The following is an 18287-nucleotide window of genomic DNA, read 5'->3' as shown; positions in this document are numbered from 1 at the left end:
GGGGGCATGTCAGCAGAATGCAGGTGAGTGGCGCTGGTGGGGTCGGAAGTGGTGGTGACCACGGCAGTAGGGATTGCGGAAGTCACTGAGCATGTGGCATCAGCGATGATGTGAAGGGCGGAAGTGATGTCACGTGTGATGCATGAGGAATTGTGAGGGGTGGAGGTGGTTGTGGGAGTGGCCATGATGGGGGTGGAGGTGACACCATCAATCAGCGTGGGAGTGGCAGCTGCATCAGCCGCATGGCTAATGGCGTCTGGGTAAATTCTGAGGCCAGGGGAATCTTCTGGAATGTTTCAGGAGCGCTGGTTATGGAGATGGGTAGATAAAAGTTTGTTGTACTTACAGTTTTTGATGTTTGAGATGGAATTGAAATACTGTTTGTTGAGAGTATGAATTCTCCTGAGGTTGTAGTACAGAGTGGGTCCTTTGCAATTCTGAGAGAGTGTGGCCCTCAGCTGATGCAGGACTGATTGTAGAGAGGTTAGGTGCCGGCGCATTGCTGCAAGCGTGGAGCGGAGGATCTTGAAGGAGAACTGTTGCTGGTGTTTTTGAATCTGTAGTCTGTACTGTTTGTCCTGTTCGGGTCCGAACTCTGCTGGTTTAAAGGTGGTCCGGAGTCCGGGTGGGATGAGTTGGTTACGGAGGCAGGCACTGAGGAAGCAAATGTGGCTGTGGTAGCGAGTTTGTTTCATGACATGATTGAAGAGCTTCAGGGCAGAGGAAATGACCTGGGAGTTGCAGTGGGAGAGGGACTCCCTGAGATTCTTGTAGAGAGAGGAGGAAAACTTCTTCAAGGCAGGCATCCTTGCAAGAGGATTCGCAGTAGGGTTAAAATCAACGAGGTAAAAACAATGACTGCAGATGCAGACTGCAGATCACTGATAAGCCCATTCTTTTCCAAATATAAATAGATTTTATCCTTCAGTATCTTTTCCAGCAACTTTGCCACCCCTGACGTCAGGCTCACTGGTCTGTAGTTACCCGGAATATCCCTACTCTCCTCCTTGTACAGGGGGACAACATGAGCAACCCTCCAGTCCTTTGACACCTCAGCTATGTTTAAGGATGCCACAAAGATGTCAGGGCCCCAGCTACTTCCCCTCTCGCCTCCCTCAGCAATCTGGGATAGATCCCATCCGTTCCTGGGGATTTGTCCACCTTAATAACCTCTCGCCTATCCAATGCATCTTCCCTAGTTATGTCATGTGATCCAGACTAATCAAACTTCTATCTCTAATCTCACTATTCATCATGTCCCTCTGCTCAGTGAACACTGATGCAAAGTAAATGGCTAGTTCTTTCTATATTCCGTGAGATCTAACCTTGCTAACCAGTGGGGAACTTTGTCGAACACCTTACTCAAGTCCATATAGATCACGTCTACCGCTCTGCCCTCATCAATCCTCTTTGTTACTTCAAAAAACTCAATCACGTTTGTGAGACATGATTTCCCATGCACAAAGCCATGTTGACTATCCCTAATCAGCCCTTGCCTTTACAAATACATGTACATCAATTCCCTCCAACAACTTGCCCACCACCAACATCAGGTTCACTGGTCTATAGTTCCCTGGCTGGTCCTTACCACCTTTCTTAGTGACACCACGTTAGCCAACCTTCAGTCTTCCGGCACCTCACCCGTGACTATTGATATAAATATCTCAGCAAGAGTCCGAGCAATCACTTCCATAGCTTCCCACAGTGTTCTAGGGTACACCTGATCGGGTCCTGGGAATTTATCCACCTTTATGCGGTTCAAGACATCCAGCACTTCCTCCTCAGTAATCTGGACATTTTGCAAGGTGTCACCATCTATTTTGCTACTTTCTATATCTTCCATATACCTTTCCACAGTAAATACTGATGCAAAACAATCATTTAGTATCTCTCCCATTTTCTGTGGCTCCTTGCTGATCTTTGAGGGGCCCTATTCTCTCCCTAGTTACCCTTTTGTCCTTAATATATTTGTAAAAACCCTTTGGCAAACAGAATTAAGGAGAATCCAAAGCTATGTCTTGTTTTTTGCCCTCCTGATTTCCCTCTTAAGTATATTCCGACTGCCTTATCCTTTTCCAAGGATTCACTCAATCTCTCCTGTCTGTACCTGATACATGCTTCCTTCTTTTGCTTAACCAAAACCTCAATTTCTTTAGTCATCAAGCATTCCCTATACCTACCAGCCTTTCCTTTCACCCTAATGGGAATATATTGTCTCTGGACTCTCGTAATCTTGTGTCTAGAGCTTCTCATTTTCCAGCCATCCCTTGCGAGCATCTGCCCCCAGTCAGTATTTGCCAAGAACTATCAAAATTGTCCTTTTGTTCCATTTAGAACTTCAACTTTTAGATCTGGTCTATCCTTTTCCATCACTATTTTAAAGCTCATAGAATTATGGTCGCTAGCCTCAAAGTGCTCCTCCACTGACACCCCTGTTACCTGTCCTGTTTTTATTTTAGAAATAGTTTATCTTTATCTTTATCTCCTCCAACTTTTTCCTGTTTAATATCTTGAAGACCTTCTTAATTCTAGAAAAACAGGTCTAATTTGTATATGCTCTCATAACTTGAGGATCTGCTGTCAGTACTCAAAGTTCTGTCTAAGCAGGGTTTTGTACAACTTCTGCATCCTTAGATTCCAGTGCTCTAGCTATAAACTTCAGTACTCCATTAGTTTTCTTTATTATTTTCTGTTCCAATTTATGGCATTCTAAAGATCTATGCACCTGAACCCAAATCTTTTGGGGATCCCCAACATTAAACTTCATGCCATCTCGTAAGTACGCTGATATATGGTGATCCAATCCAAAATGGATAATCTTTCACTTTGCTTCCTTTTGAACTCCATCTGCCACAGTTTCTTTTTAGATTAGTTAGTGTGGAAACATGCCCTTCAGCCCAACAAGTCCACACTGACCTGCTGAAGCGCAACCCACCCAGACCCGTTCCCTTACATTTACTCCTTGACTTAACACTATGGGCAATTTAGCAAGGCCAATCCACCTATCCTGCATATTTTTCTGATTGTGGGAGGAAACCCACACAGACATGGGGCGAATGTGCAAACTCCACAGACAGTCGCCTGAGTTTTGCCAATTCAACTAGTCTATTAGCATCCTTTTATGATTTTATGCTGTTATTGACACTGTCTACAATGTCACTTAACTTTGTTTCATCAGCATATTAAAATATGATTCTCCATGCCATTATCCAAGTTGTCAATAAATCATGTGAATATTTGATGCCCTAACATGCATCTTTATGGGATACTGTTGGTCACACCCTGTCGATTTGAATCCTGAGCTGAAAATGTGTTGCTGGAAAAGCGCAGCAGGTCAGGCAGCATTCAAGGAGCAGGAGAATCGACGTTTCAGGTATGAGACCTTCTTCAGGGCTGAAGAAGGGCTCATGCCTGAAACGTCAATTCTCCTGCTCCTTGAATGCTGCCTGACCTGCTGCGCTTTTCCAGCAACACATTTTCAGCTCTGATCTCCAGCATCTGCAGTCCTCACTTTCTCCTAGAAGATTTGAATCCTGACCCAATATCCCAATTTTTTTGCCTGCTAGTCAACCAATTTCCCAGCCGTACCAATAATTTGCCTTCAGTTCTGTGGGTTGCTAGCATTGTTAGGTCTATTATGTGGGCCTTCATCAAATGTCTTCTGGAAGTCCATATAATCAACAAGGTATATGTTGCCAACAAGAGGCAAGAAAACAACATGGTTTCTAGTTTATCCTTTTGTCCAAAGAAGCTGCAGTTCTCTGTATGAGAAGACATCATCTTAGTTTATGAACAATGAACTAAATTGACACAATTCTTTTGGTTTGTACAGAATTCTGAGGCTGATGCTATGTTGCCAACAAGAGGCAAGAAAACAACATGGTTTCTAGTTTATCCTTTTGTCCAAAGAAGCTGCAGTTCTCTGTATGAGAAGACACAATTCTTTTGGTTTGTACAGAATTCTGAGGCTGATGCTATGGCTCAAGTTTGCAAATGGTTTAAATGTTACAATAGTTATTAGTTTCAGCTGTGGATTTACTACAGGTGTCTCTACAAGATTTCTTAAAATCTCTGCTTTGACCAAGTCTACCTCAAAGTAGATGTCCCAAGAGCAAATATGGTCGACAAGATTATTCCTTTTAGATGCAACTTTTTACTTAGGTTTCAAGCAATGTTTTAGTGTAGTCTGCACTTTAAGCCACAAGTGTGCGCTGTTGCAGTTCTCTGTAAACTTAAACTTAAATTGTTGTCTTCAAACTGAAACCTAGACAAAAACAAATCCTTTGGCTCAAAATTTAACTTCAGCCAACGGTGACCAGATCTATTGTCTTTTATCAGGACCTCGCTGAAAAGAAGAGGACCAACCTTCTCCAAGTGGACCAGAATTCAGTAAGGAGCTCGTATAGTGTCTTCTCCCTTCTCAGGTAAGGCACAGGTTCAGATATTGATCTTACTCAAACTTAACAAGGAGACGCAAGGTTACGTAGCTGTTGACAATTTGAGTTTCATTGTCAAAATACTACGTTGAGATATTTGCAAAATGTATTTTAGTTTAATCTGAACAGTTTTTGGACCAGTCCAATGTACAGCTAGGAAACCTCAGACTTATTCAGAAAATACCCAACTTGGAATCCTGAGTTAGAGTATTTAGTGTTGAGAATTTGCTGATGTCACCTGAGATATTGCATTACACATCACACTCTACGCCGGACAGAATGAGGGCTGCGTGGTGGGGAGGGGCATTGAAGGTTTCACACTGATTGTAATTCATTGATTCATATTGGTTAAAAGAGAAAGTGTGGACTGCAAATGCAGGAGATCAGAGTTGACAAGTGTGGTGCTGGGAAAACGCAGCAGTTCAGGCAGTATCCAAGAAGCAGGAGAATCGGGGTTTTGAGCAGAAGCCCTTCATCAGGAATGTGGTTCCCTGACTGAAGAACTTATCCCTGTAACATTGATTCTGCTCCTTCAATGCTGTCTGAGTTGCTGTGCTTTCCAGCACCATGCTTTTCGACTCTCATTGTTGAAAGCCAGAATTAAGCATTTATGTGATTATTGTATTGATCTAGTCCACCTGTAGAAGGTTGCTCCTGATTTTAAAAAACTCATTAGATCTGGTCATTGTCAGGGCTCATTAACTGCTGTCGCACTCTGTGCTTGCTTGGATGGGTGGAGCTCTAACAATTGCAGAAAGCTCAAAGCCATCTTTGACAAAGCAGCCTACTTTATCTGACATCCTATCCACTTCCACTGTCAACCACTGCTGTACCATCTGCACAACTCACTGAAACAAATCTCAAAGATTCCTTTAATAATTCTTTCCAAATGTGACCTCTACCATCTAGAAGGACAAAGGCAGCAAGCATATGGGATTATGGCTGCCTACAAAGTTGTGCATGATCCAAATTCAGAACATTTTTTAACCTAAGAATCCCTTGAGTCAGCTCTTGCTACTTGATATGATCGCAGCTGATCTCGTCTCTGCCTCAACTCAACTCATTTCTCCTGCCCACTGTCTATAGTCTTTACATCCCATTAATAATTAAAAATCTGTCGATATCAAATTTACTTCATGTCCCAGCATCCACTGCACTTTGGGGGAGTAAATTCCACAGATGCATGACTGAGGGAAGTAATTTCTACTCCTCTGTTTTCCCTTGTCCGAAAACTGACCTTTGATCTAGATTGCCCCACTTGAAGAAAATCCCTTTTTGCATGTATTTTATTGATCCTCTTTAGCATCTTATTTATCTCAATTAAATCTCCTTTATTGAACATCAAACAGAATAGCACAGTACAGGCCCTTCAGCCCTTGATGTTGTGCAGATCTATTATCCTACTCTAAGATCAAACTAAAACTACGTACCCTTTACTACCACCCATGTGCCTATCCAAGAGTCACCTAAATGCCCCTAATGTATCTCACTGTACCACCACCACTTGCATTCCACACACCCACCACACTCTGTAAAGAACTGACCTCTGACATCTCTCCTCAACCTCCTTCCAGTCACCTAAAATGATGCACTCCTGTGATAGCCATTTCTGTCCTGGGAAAAAATTTCGGGCTGTTACTTAATCTACGCCTCCATCATCTTCTAACACATCTTGCAAGTCACCTCTTCCCCTTCTTTGCTCCAGTGAGAAAAGCCTTCACTCCCTCAGCCTTTCTTCATAGCACATGCCCTCCAGTCTAGGCAGCATCCTGGTAAATCTCCTCTGCACCCTCTCTAAAGCTTAACCCTTCTTTATAAAATGAGGCAACAAGAACTGAACACAATATTCCAAGTGTGGTCTAACTAGAGATCTATAGAGCTGCAGCATAACCTCGCTGCTCTTAAACTCAATCCCTCTGCTAATGAAAGCCAACACTCCAACTTTCTTAACCTTATCAACTTTGGCAACTGTTAAAACACTGGGTAAACACACCTGCTTGATTGAAAACCAGCAACACAAGGATTTATCCCGTGCAGTAATCTGTAAACATTCGAGTGGCCAAGAACTATGAAACGTAAAAATTAACAACTTTATTTCTTCAAGTGTAACAGAATAATTAACCACCATTTACAATTTATTTCTCTAACCTATCTTTTACCTTGCCTTGTATAATACTAGTCTGATAAAACTCCCAATTAAACTTCACAAAACGCTTATCGCAAAACCAGGCAGCTATAGGTTCTTGTCTTCGGATCTGCCTGTGTCGTCATCTTGATAGGAATTTCTGCTTCACATGTTACTGATCGAGTAGGTATTCTTAAGATACGTTTTTTTCAAGCACTCTGTTGCATGCTAGGACTTGGCAGTTCTCCTCTCAACTTTCAATTTCCCCCGGTCTTAGACCCCAGAGTGTCGGATTATGTCATTGGCTATTAAGATTGTCAATATACTCCATTCAAAACTAATACGGTTGTTTTATCCAGTGTTACATTTTTACCCTGTTGAGAACACATGGTGCTGTGTCCACTAGTTCTGCTGCTTTTAACTCTCTTAAAGGAACACCCAGATCTTCATACAACTTTGAGGGATCTATAGATGTAGACCCCACGATTAGCCTGTTCCTCCATACTCCCAAGAATCCTGCCTTTTGAACCTCTATTCTGCATTTAAACATGGCCTGCCAAAATCAATCACTTTACACTTTTCCAAGTTGAACTCCATCTGCCACTTCTCAGCCCAGTTCTGCATCCTGTCAATGTCCCGTTGCAACCTTCAACAGCCCTCCATTCTGTCCACCACTCCACCAACCTTTTGTCACTGGCAAACTTACTAACCCACCCTTTCACTTCCTCATCCAAGTCATTTATTAACAAAGCGCAGAGGTCCCAGAGCACATCCTTGTGGAACACCAGTGGTCACAGAGCTCCAGGTTGAATACTTTCCATCTGCTATCACCCTCTGTCTTCTATGGGCCAGCCAATTATGTATCCAGACATCCAAAATTCCCTGTATTCTATGCTTCCTTACTTTGTGAATGAGTCTACCATGGGGAACCGTATCAAATGCCTTGGTAAAATCCTTGTACACCACATCTTCTACTCTACCTTCATTGATGTGTTTTGTCACATCTTCAAAAACATTCAGTAAGGCTTGTGAGTCATGACCTGCCCCTCAAAGCCATGCCGACTATCTCTAATCAAACTATGGTTTTCCAAGTAATCATAAATCCTGTCTTTCAGGATCCTTTTCAATACTTTGCCCACCATAGACTTAAGTCTGACTGGTCTGTAATTCCCAGGATTATCCCTGTTCCCTTTCTTGATCAAGGGAATAACATTTGCCACTCTCCAAATCATTTGGCACTACTCCAGTGGACACTGAGGATACAAAGATCATTGCCCAAGACTCAGCAATCTCTAGTAACCCAGGGTATATCCCATCTGGCCCAGGGGACTTATCTATCCTTGTGTTTTTAAAAATTTTCAACATCTCTTCCTTGCTGATGTCAGCCTGTTTTACACTATCCTCACAAATGGCTAGGTCCTCAGTAGTGAATGCTGAAGCTAAGTATTCATTAAGGACCTTCCCTCCTTCCTCTGACTACAGAGGCAAGTTCCCTCCAGTATCCCTGATCGGCCCTACCCTCACACTCTGGCCATCCTCTTGCTCCTCAAGTGTGGAAAGCCTTGGTGTTTTCCTTAATCCCACCTGCCAAGGCTCTTTCATGTCCCTTTCTAGCTCTAAATTCATTCTTCAGTTCCCTCCTGGTACCTTGTAACCCTCTAGAGCCCTGTCTGTTCCTTGCCTCCTCAACCTTATGTAAGCTTCCTTCTTGTTCTTGACTAGATGTTCCACATCCATTGTCACCCAAGGTTCCTTTACCCTACCATCCCATCCTTGCCTCAGTGGGACAAACCTATCCAACACTCACAGCAAGTGCTCCCTAGACAGACAAACTGTCTGTCGTGCATTTCCCTGAGAATATCTGTTCCCAATTTATGCTCCACAGTTCCTTTTATAACGTTGTAATTTCCCCTCTCCTAATTAAATACTTTCCCACACCATCTGCTCCTATCCCCAGTGTAGTAAAGGCCTGGGAATTGTGATCACTCACCGAAATGCTCTCCAACAGAGAGATCTGGCACCTGGCCTTGTTTGTTGCCAAGCAGCAAATTCAAAATGGCTTCCCCTCTAGTCAGCCTATCTACATATTGAGTCAGGAATCCTTCCTAGACAACAGATATAAACTGCTCCATTCACACTATTTGCACTAAGGAGGTTCCAATCATTATTAGGGAAGTTTGAAGTTACCCAGGATAACAATCCTGTTACTTTTGAACCTTTCCAAAATTTACCTCCCACTCTGCTCCTCTGTATCTTTGTTGTTATTGGAGGGCTGTGGAAGACTCCCAGCAAAGTGACAGCTCCTTTGTTTTCTGACTTCCACCCATACTGACTCTGTCGACAAACCAGCACCCCCTCTTGATGACCTCCTTTCTGTGGCTGTGATACTATCCCTAATTCGCAATGCTACTCCCCCACCTCTTTTTTTTTTTAACCAGTCCCCCATTCCTTTTGAAATATCTAAACCATGGAACATCCAGCAACTATTCCTGCTTCAATGATGTCCAAATCTCCATAATGGCCACGACATCATAGTTCCAAGTACTGATTCATGCTGCAAATTGGTCACCCTTTGTCCATTACCCATTATCTTTGTTCTAGGCTTTGATTTCTCCAATCTCCAACTTCCATCTTCCTCTCAAATTGGTATTTGTAAATATAGTGGATTCTTAGCTACTTTAGATAAATGACTGACTGCATTTGACCAGGAAGCAAAATTTATTTTGCTCAGTGCTTCATCTTCTAGCTAACCCTTGGAACAAAGTTGGAGATGCCAAATTTGAATGTCAAGTTAAATTGTTCAGACATAAGGTTCACTTGTATCTTTTTCTCTTCTGAATCAAGTAAGAGTGTGAAAAAGTTGCTTTGTTTGTAAGAACTCACACCCTTAAACAAATGAAGTTAAACCTCACACAACACCAGGTCATAGTCCAACAGTTTTATTTGGAAGCACTAGCTTTTGGAGTGCTGTTCCTTCTTCAGGTGGTTGTGGAGTCCATGATTGCAAGACACAGAATTGATAGCAAAAGTTTGCAGTGTGATGTAACTGAAATTATATGTTGAAAAATACCTTTATTGTTTGTTGTCTCTCATGTTAGTTTCACTTGTTTCATATGTAAATCACAAAACTTTTTTTTAAAAAAAGTAACATTCTCAGGTTAACTGTAACAATTGGTGTCAGCCCAGATAAGGTGTTGAAGGTGTTAGCCCCCTGTGTTCCCTGTTTTGTGCCATAATGTTTAGACTGATTCTAATCTAAAAACAAATTAACAGAATCTTACATGGATTCATGCGGTTTTTGAGCAAAGTACAGTGTAACTCTGCAAGTACAAATTCACCCCACAATTGTGTGTGGGGAGTGCCTGTGGGGATGGAGGATGTGTGGGGTGTTGAGTGTCTGAGAGAGAGTACATGTGTGAATATAAAGGGGTCGATGTGTGTGTGTGTGTGTGTGTGTGTGAGAGATGCAGTGGGGTCACCTTTAGTGTGACATGAACCCAAGGTCCCGGTTGAGGCCATCCCTATGGATACCAAACTTAGCTGTCACCCTCTGCTCGGCCACTTTTCGTTGTTGCCTGTCCCGAAGTCCGCCTTTGAGGATGGTCACCCAGAGGTCTGTTATCGAATGTCCCGGACTGCTGAAGTGTCCTCTAATTGGGAGGGAACACTCCTGTCTGTTTTTTGGTGAAACCGAGCAGTGGCTTTGGCAACCAATGAATGGACACCGCACAAGAATGTACCATGCCACAGGGCATCCTTGCCTGCAGTGTCTGAGGTAGACAACATTGGCTGAGTTGCAGAAGTGCCTGCCACATACATGGTGGGACATACATTATACTCTGGGGACAGCTCCCAACAATCCACATGTCAGTTACTCATGTGACTCAGCCAACGTTGTCTACCTCCTATGTTTCAGGCAAGGATGCCCTGAGGCATGGTACATTGAAACAGAGCAGAAGCTATGGCAACGAATGAATGGGCACCACACACGCGTGCATACACTCCCACAGGCACATGCACCCATGCTGTCACAGACTTAGACCCCTGTACACACACACAGATACATATACTCTCAGACAGTCACAGCACATCCTGCCCCCACTTGCGCACATACAGATATAGGTTTGTGGGGTGAATTTATACTTGCAGAGTTAGATTGTACTTTGCTCAAAAACTGCATGAATCCATATAAGATTCTGTGAACTCGTTTTTTTAGTTTAGTCAGTCTAAACACTATGGCACAAACAGGGAACACAGGGGGCTAACTCCTTCAGCACATTATCTTGGCTGACACCAGTTAAAGTTCACTTGAGAATGTAACTTTTTCAAAAACGTTTTGTGTTTTACCTATGAAAGTGAAACTATTATGGTCATTCTAACAGATGAGAGATGTAACAAACAAGATCTTTTTCCAAGTATAATTTCAGTTACATCACACTAAACCTTTGCTGTAAATTCTGACTTAGAATTGTGTCCTCCGCAACCACCTGATGAAGGAGCAACACTCTGAAAGCTAGTGCTTCCAATTAAACCTATTGGACTATAACCTGGTGTTGTGATTTTTAACTGTACACCCCAGTCCAACACCAGCATATCTAAATCTTAGGCAAATAAATATTCATAACTATATCCAACACTGGATGGCAGTAGAGTCAATTTTTTTGATTTTTCCTTTGTTCCTTTTGATTTGGTTTGCTTTGCTCTCTTCTTTCCTCTAAAGCTGACTATCTTAGATGAAAAGTGAGAATTGAGTGCCCGAAGTAAATAGTGAATCATACAACACAGAAAGAAACACATTTGAATTAGCTTTTCAATCAGTTACCACTTTCCTCTTTTTCCATAGCCCTGCAAATTTTTCCTTTTCAAGTATCAATTCAATTCCTTTTGAAAGCTGATATTCGATCTACTTGTATTATTCTCCTTTAAAGCATTGCGTTCGAGATAGTATCTTGTCACACAACATTTCTGCTCATTTCCCTTCTGGTTACTTTGCCATTTGTCTTCTGATTACTGATCTTCCTGCCAATAGAAATAGTTTCTCATGACGTACAAAGATTGGCGTGCTCTTCATTAAGGTGTTAGCTGATGTGACAGTGTTGGGAAGTTGAAACCACTTCTATAATGCAAGTGTTTGCTCCTTTTACCACAGTCAGGATGAAATCTAACAGGAAAAACTGTAAGTCACTGGCCGAGTTATCCAAAGGTTGGTTCAGAAATCACACAGCATTTGGTGAAATTTTAAATTCAATTGGAGATTAATATCTCAAATTGCAGGTTAGCCTCACCATTGAAACCACCTTTGTCCTTCAGGGAAGCCTAGCTGCCATCCTTCAGCTGACTCTTTTTTTTAAAAAAAAAATGTTCATTCATGACATGTAGACCTCAATGGCTAGACAAGTACTTATTGCTCATACCTAATGATCAGTCACAGTGCTGAGAATCTAGAGTCACATGTAGGTTAGAGCAGGTGAGAATGGTAGTTTCCTTCCCTAAAGCACCCGAGTGAGCAAGTTGGTTTTGCTAACAATGTAAGTGGTTACATGGCCATCGTTAGACTCCTCTTCTTTTCAGATTTTTAAAGAATTCAGTATCCACCACTTGCCATGATGAGATTCATACCTGGATCCCAGAATGTTACCTGGGACTCGGGATTAACAATTTAGTAATACCACAAGACTATTGCCTCCCATTGTCTAACTGACACCTGTTCCTGACCAGAGCGATGTAGTGACCACACCTCGAAGACCATTCCAAGCAAGAAAAAAACATTTTGTCAACTTGATGCTCCTTTGATTTGAGTGTGGGCTATTACCAATAAATCATAAAGTAAAGAGTTTGTTCCATTTTAGTTGGCATCAAGTCTTATGTTACGATTGAATTTTGTCCAATGCATTGCTTTTCCCCTCATTGCAATTTTGTTTACTGTACAAGCAAATTTAAATGAGTCAGTGAACATTGACTGCTTAACACTATTTTAAATATTTTTTTAAGACAAACTGATCACAAGATCCTAAATCATGGTAGGGTGCTAGTTATGTGCCATAACTAGAGTTGTACACCTTTGCTGTTTGTGGGAAGGATCATCTTAACCTAAAAAAGGTTCCACCATTCTAATTAAAAGTTGTGATATGTGTATGGTACTTTTTTAAATCTAGAGGTTTTTCTTTCTCTTCCTACATTCCTTTCCTTTTCGTGAAAAGATGCCAGATTCAGTTTGAGTGAGATGTCATGGGAGGAGGACAACAAACTTGTATTTACCATGCTGCTCACCTCTTCTCATGTTGTTCCATTGCACCATGCCAACAGATGCTTATATTTGTGTAGGTTTTAATTAGTGCGGCTTATGCTTTGCTTAGAACTATATTTTACTCCCACTCTGTCTGTAAACTTCCCAACGTAACCACATTGATTTAAACTCAAAGGTATGTTTCTGGACCACGGCAAACAGGTGCTTTAACAACATAGCTTGTTTTAAACTCTGCAATGTAGTGCCTTGAATGCAAAGTCTTTTTTTTTTGCAGCACTTTATAAACAGAGGTGGCTTTGTTCCCTGCTTGAAAACCAATAATAGCATAAATCTAACCAGTTCTGTTTTCATTTTGTTTGCTGCAGTATTAACAGTTACATCATCTGATAGAGACTGTATAAAACTACTCAGTAGTTGAATGCAGTTTCCCCAAGACTTATATATTGGCTCTGACTCTCATTCCTAGGATCTCACTTCTGCAGAACCCTCTTGTATGTTGGTCTCTTTCTGTTATTTCTTCTCTTTCTGTTTGATTGCCTGTTCTCTTGTTCTGCCTAAAAGATTCTGGCTCTGGCTTGCTCCCCTGTGCTCTGACTCTGTTAAAGATGATTTATTAATCTATAGAACTACTAAAAAGGACAATTTAACCCAGATGCAATTTTAATTTTGGGCCAAATTGAAGTTTTTTGAAATTGTGTAGATTTTGAGAGATTTTCCTTGAAACACTCAGTTTTCTTGACAGGTGTGATATGATTCCTTCAATGTGGGAATCGCTGGATAGCTCTCTGTGTGGTGAGGTGGTAATCTAATTCAGGGAGTCAGATAACACCATTGACTGAAGAGTTGAGTGATGTATTTTCATCATTTGAAACCTCAGATTAAATTACTGACTTGCATCATGGCCGGTGGGCAAAAGTCTTGTGTAAAAAATATATAAGCAACAGTACAATTCTGACTGTCTTTCATGTGCAAATTGGAGTTTTGTACAATGTATAGAGGTTGCCAATATGACAGACGACAAAACTATGGTCCTATAGTATAGACTTCTGTGATGGAAATAGCTCCAGAGGCTGGTATCCCCTCATCAAGTCTCCTTTATTTACATGTGCATAGTACTTGACACTGGTCTAGCTTCCTCAGAACTAGCTCCGAGTGAACAGAATGTCTGGCACTTCTGTTAATAACTGTCAGCCAGGGCTCTCTGATTGGAGCTGTTAGTCTGGTCAAGTCATGGAACTTGTATTTTGTGACATCCTGGCTGACCTCGTTACAATCACTACAGACACAAACAAGATTGGCCTTGCATCAAAACAAAGTGGTCCATTACTAAATCAGCAAAGCCTGTTGGTGGTGCACATGTTAGGCGAAGAGGATTAGTCTACAGAAATAAATGTGAAGTACTGTTTATGTTAGGCACTCACCACAAAGGTCAGCAGACAGGCACAGCAACTACATCAGAAGGCTAGAGAAGTGTTGAGTTTTAATGCAAGCACGATAGAACATTAAATGTCTACACTTTTTTGCTCCTGACTTAAGGATATGCTTGATGTGGAAGTGATTCCGCAGTAGTTGGCTTAGCTTATTCCTGCAATGAAGAGATTGTTTCCTTAGTCATAGAGCTGTCATACACCATGGAAACAGACCCTTCGATCCAACTTGTTCATGTCGACCAGATATCTGAAACTGACTTAGTCTCATGTGCCTGTGTTTGGCCCACATCCCTCTGCCTTTTCTTTTCTCCTTTTTCCCTTTATTCCCCCCACCTCTCTCTTTCTCTCTCTTTTCCCCCCCCATCCAAATGTCATTCTAAAAGTTGTAGTTGTGCCAACCTCCTCCACTTCCTCTGGCAAATTGTTCCATACATTTTCTGTGTGAAAATGTTGCCCCTCAAGTCCCTTTTTAAATCTTTCCCCTCACACTTTAAACTATGCCATTTAATTTTGGACTTTCCCATCTCAATTCCCTCACGGTTTTATAAACCTCTCTAAGTCACCCCTCAGCCTCCGATGCACCGGGGGAAAAAAGTCGCAGTTTATCCAGCCTCTCTTTGTAACTCAAAATCTCCAGTCTTGACAAATCCTTCCCACAGCAGAGTGACCAGAATTGTATTTGGTATTCTAAAAGTGGCCTTACCAATGTCCTGGGAGAAAGTGAGGTCTGCAAATGCTGGAGATGACTGTTTCTGGAAAAGCACAGCAGGTCAGGCAACCTCCAAGGAGCAGGAGAGACGTCAATTCCTTAGCTGCCCTAGTTGCTGTGCTTTTTCAGCAACACACTGACTCTTATCAATGTCCTGCTTCACAACAATATGACATCCCAACTTCTATGCTCATTGCCATGACCAATGAAGGCAAGTGTTCCAAATGCCACCTTCACCAATCTGTCGACCTGCCACTCCGCTTTCAAGGAACTATGCACCTGCACCCCTGAGTCTCTGTCTGACAACTTTCCCCAAGCTCCTACCATTAACTGTACAAATCCTGCCCTTGCTTGCCTTATCAAATTGCAATATCTTGCGTTTATCTAAATTAAACTCCCATCTGTTACTACTTGGCCCATTGGCCCTGATCAAGATGATCTTGTACTCATAGATAACCTTCTTCACAGACCACAGTGTCACCAATTTTGGTGTCATCTCCAAACTTAGCGTACCTCCTATATTCTTAACCAAATTGTTGCTATAAATAGCCAACAGTGGACCCAGAACTGATCCTTACAGCTTACCGCTGACCACAGTCCTCCAGTATGAATGAAAACTCTCTTATGTTGTCAAGTTTGTATCCAATTGGATATCTTTCCCTGGATCCCTTGTGATCTAACCTTAGCAACCAGTATATGATGTCATACCTTGTTGATGGCCTGTGTTAAGGAAAGGTAGTGCCTATTCCTCCTTACTGACTGGAATTCAGAGAATTGTTTATTGGAATCTAACGTTTTGTTGGGGTCTTGACAGGATGAATACTGAAATTCATTCCTTAAGGGTCTGGAATGTGTGGTCTGAGTTTAGGAATAAGGGATGTCCCATTTTAAGATGAAGATTTGCATTTGGGATTGTTGGTCTTGAGACTTGTAAAATGGGGAGTGGATACTGGCTGATTTGAACATGATTCTGGTCTATGTTATGATGTGGTTTTACTTTTGTGGGAATCTAGGATCGAAGTCAAATCTATTATTACCTTATTGAATGGCAGAGTAGGATCAAGATACCACATGGTCTATTTCTGCTCCTGTTTCGTATGTTGTGAAAGAGCATTAGGAGCCTGGTTTATATTTCATGGTGCTTTGATGAATGTTCCAAGTTCTGGCAAATGGAGTTTCACGTGAGTAAATATGCAATTGTCTGCTTTAGCAGGAATAATAAGCCATGTTGTATCAATGGTGAGAGATTGCAGAGTTCTGTGATTCAGAGGAACTTGGTGTCCTCATCCCTAATTCGCAATGGGTTAGCATGCAGGTACAGCATGTGATTAGAAATACTTTAATTTTATTGCGGAAAATAGAATGCAGGGTTGAATTGAAATAACTTTGTTATTTATTCAAATGAGTACTGTGAAAGGTTGACAGTTGCTGCATTACAGTGCCATCTTAAGTATACAGGTACCTAGGTACAGATACTTAAGATCAAATTCTTACAAAACAAAAAGAATTTAGTCCAATATTATACATCTTTGAGTTTCCTGGTTGAGAGCAAGGATCTGGGGTAATATGTACAGTATTCAGAGAATGTGAATGTTAGTAGCAGTTCATGGAAGGCTTACTGGGCTAATGTTAGGAATGGGTGCGTTATGTTGAAGGAAGTTTGGCCAGGCTTGTATCCATTCAGATTAAACAGTAAGCAATGACTTGATTAAACCATCTAAGAGTTTGAGGGGTCTCGGCAATGTCGATGTTGGAAGAATGTTTCTTCTTGCAGAAGAATCTAAATCTCTTGGTCAGTGTTTCGAAATAAGGGGTCACCCATTTAAGACAGACAAACTCCTAAATCTCGAGGGAGGAGACAAATGAAGTCTTGGGGAACTCAACAGAATTTTGAATTATTTTTAAAACAAAGATAGGCAGAATCTTGATAGGCAAGAGGGTGAAATATCAGTTGTAGAGGTTACAATCCAATGAGCCTTAAGTTTATTGAATAGCCTTAACCGCCTACTCCCCATTTATATATTTGTTTTTAGTGTTGAGTCTTTTGAACCAGAAAAGATTTGACTTGTTCCACTTTTCCTCCCCACCTTTGTATTGCAGGGCACATAATGTTAAAAGATCAAAAATGTTTTGTTTTTAGTTGAACTGATTTCTGGGTGTTTGAGAAATTTTGAGTACTGCTGAATTGAGTTCTGAAATAAGCTTTTTTTTTAAACTTCTGGTCATTTATTCTGGCTGATCCGTAGAATTTGCTTCTTGCAATCCCTCCCTCACTTTATTCTTTACGATACTACTTTGATGCCTACCTCTTTAATCATCTGATTTTAAATCTCTTTAAGTGGCTCACCATGGTGCTTGACTTTCTGAAATGCTAATGCATAAAGATGCTAAGTAAATGAGTTATTGTGGCTACTTAAGCAATAGTGAAACACTTGGGCTGATGTTTCTATGTAGTTAACAAACTGAATAAATGAAAGAATTTGTGGGCTGGAGGAAAATGGAATAGTTAACTTACATATCATACGTTTTAACATAGAATGCCTATAGGATGGAAGCAGGTGATTTGGCCTTTTGATCCCAAACTAACCTTCCAAAGAGCATGGTATCCTGATTCGCAGCTCAGCCCAATCCCTGTAACCCCACTGTGGCTGACCCACCTAGCTTTTACATCTGTGGACACAATGGGAAATGTAGCATGGCTAATCCACCTAACCTGCACATCTTTGGACTGTGGGAGGAAGCCACAACACACGGAGGAAATACATGCAGATGTGGGGAGAATGTGCAAACTCCACACATACAACAGAGGGTAGTATCAAATCCAGGTCCCTGGCACTGAGCCATCATTCTGCCCTGTGGTGAACTACTGCCATGAACATGGTAAAGTGTCCTGAAGCCCACAAGGAAGATGGTGGCAATGTTGGTAGACAAGTAATCTAAAGCCTCTGGCTCTTGTTCTGGTGATATGTTGAGATCTGAACCTATGACTACTAGAGGAATTTAAATTGAAATACTACATCTGTAATAAAGGCTCGGTCATCATGGTGTTGACTATTGGAAAACTCCATCTGGTTCACTAACGTTCTTTTAGGGTAGGAAATCTGATGTCCTTATCTGAGCTGGAACAAAGGTGATTCCTGACCCATGACAATGTGGTTGACTTTTGATTGTCCTCTGAAATGGGCAGCAGTGCAAGCACAGTTAGGGATTGTCAACATAGTGGGCTTGCCAGCTCTGCCCCCATTTCATAATTTAAACTTTTTTTAATCAAATAAAATTGATATAATTTATCTTGAAGTGGTTTATTTTAAACTAGGTGTCTAGAATTTTGTCCAAGAGG

The 18287-nt window shown here is 41.5% G+C and overlaps 1 protein-coding gene across 4 annotated transcripts in view; it reads left to right on the top strand.

Annotated features, from left to right (window-relative positions):
• The window catches only part of uvrag (UV radiation resistance associated gene), a 338769-nt gene that overhangs the window by 59651 nt on the left and 260831 nt on the right, over positions 1 to 18287 (top strand). For all 4 annotated transcript variants that reach the window (XM_043692472.1, XM_043692474.1, XM_043692475.1 and 1 more), the window contains one exon: positions 4339 to 4424. In XM_043692472.1, the coding sequence (XP_043548407.1) occupies positions 4339 to 4424 (86 nt within the window). The remainder of the gene's footprint in view (positions 1 to 4338; positions 4425 to 18287) is intronic.

This window comes from Chiloscyllium plagiosum, chromosome 6 (genome assembly GCF_004010195.1).
Source record: "Chiloscyllium plagiosum isolate BGI_BamShark_2017 chromosome 6, ASM401019v2, whole genome shotgun sequence".
In the NCBI taxonomy this organism is placed as follows: Eukaryota; Metazoa; Chordata; class Chondrichthyes; order Orectolobiformes; family Hemiscylliidae; genus Chiloscyllium; species Chiloscyllium plagiosum.
Note: the sequence above shows the minus strand (reverse complement) of the source record. Positions and strands in the feature narration are given on the sequence as shown.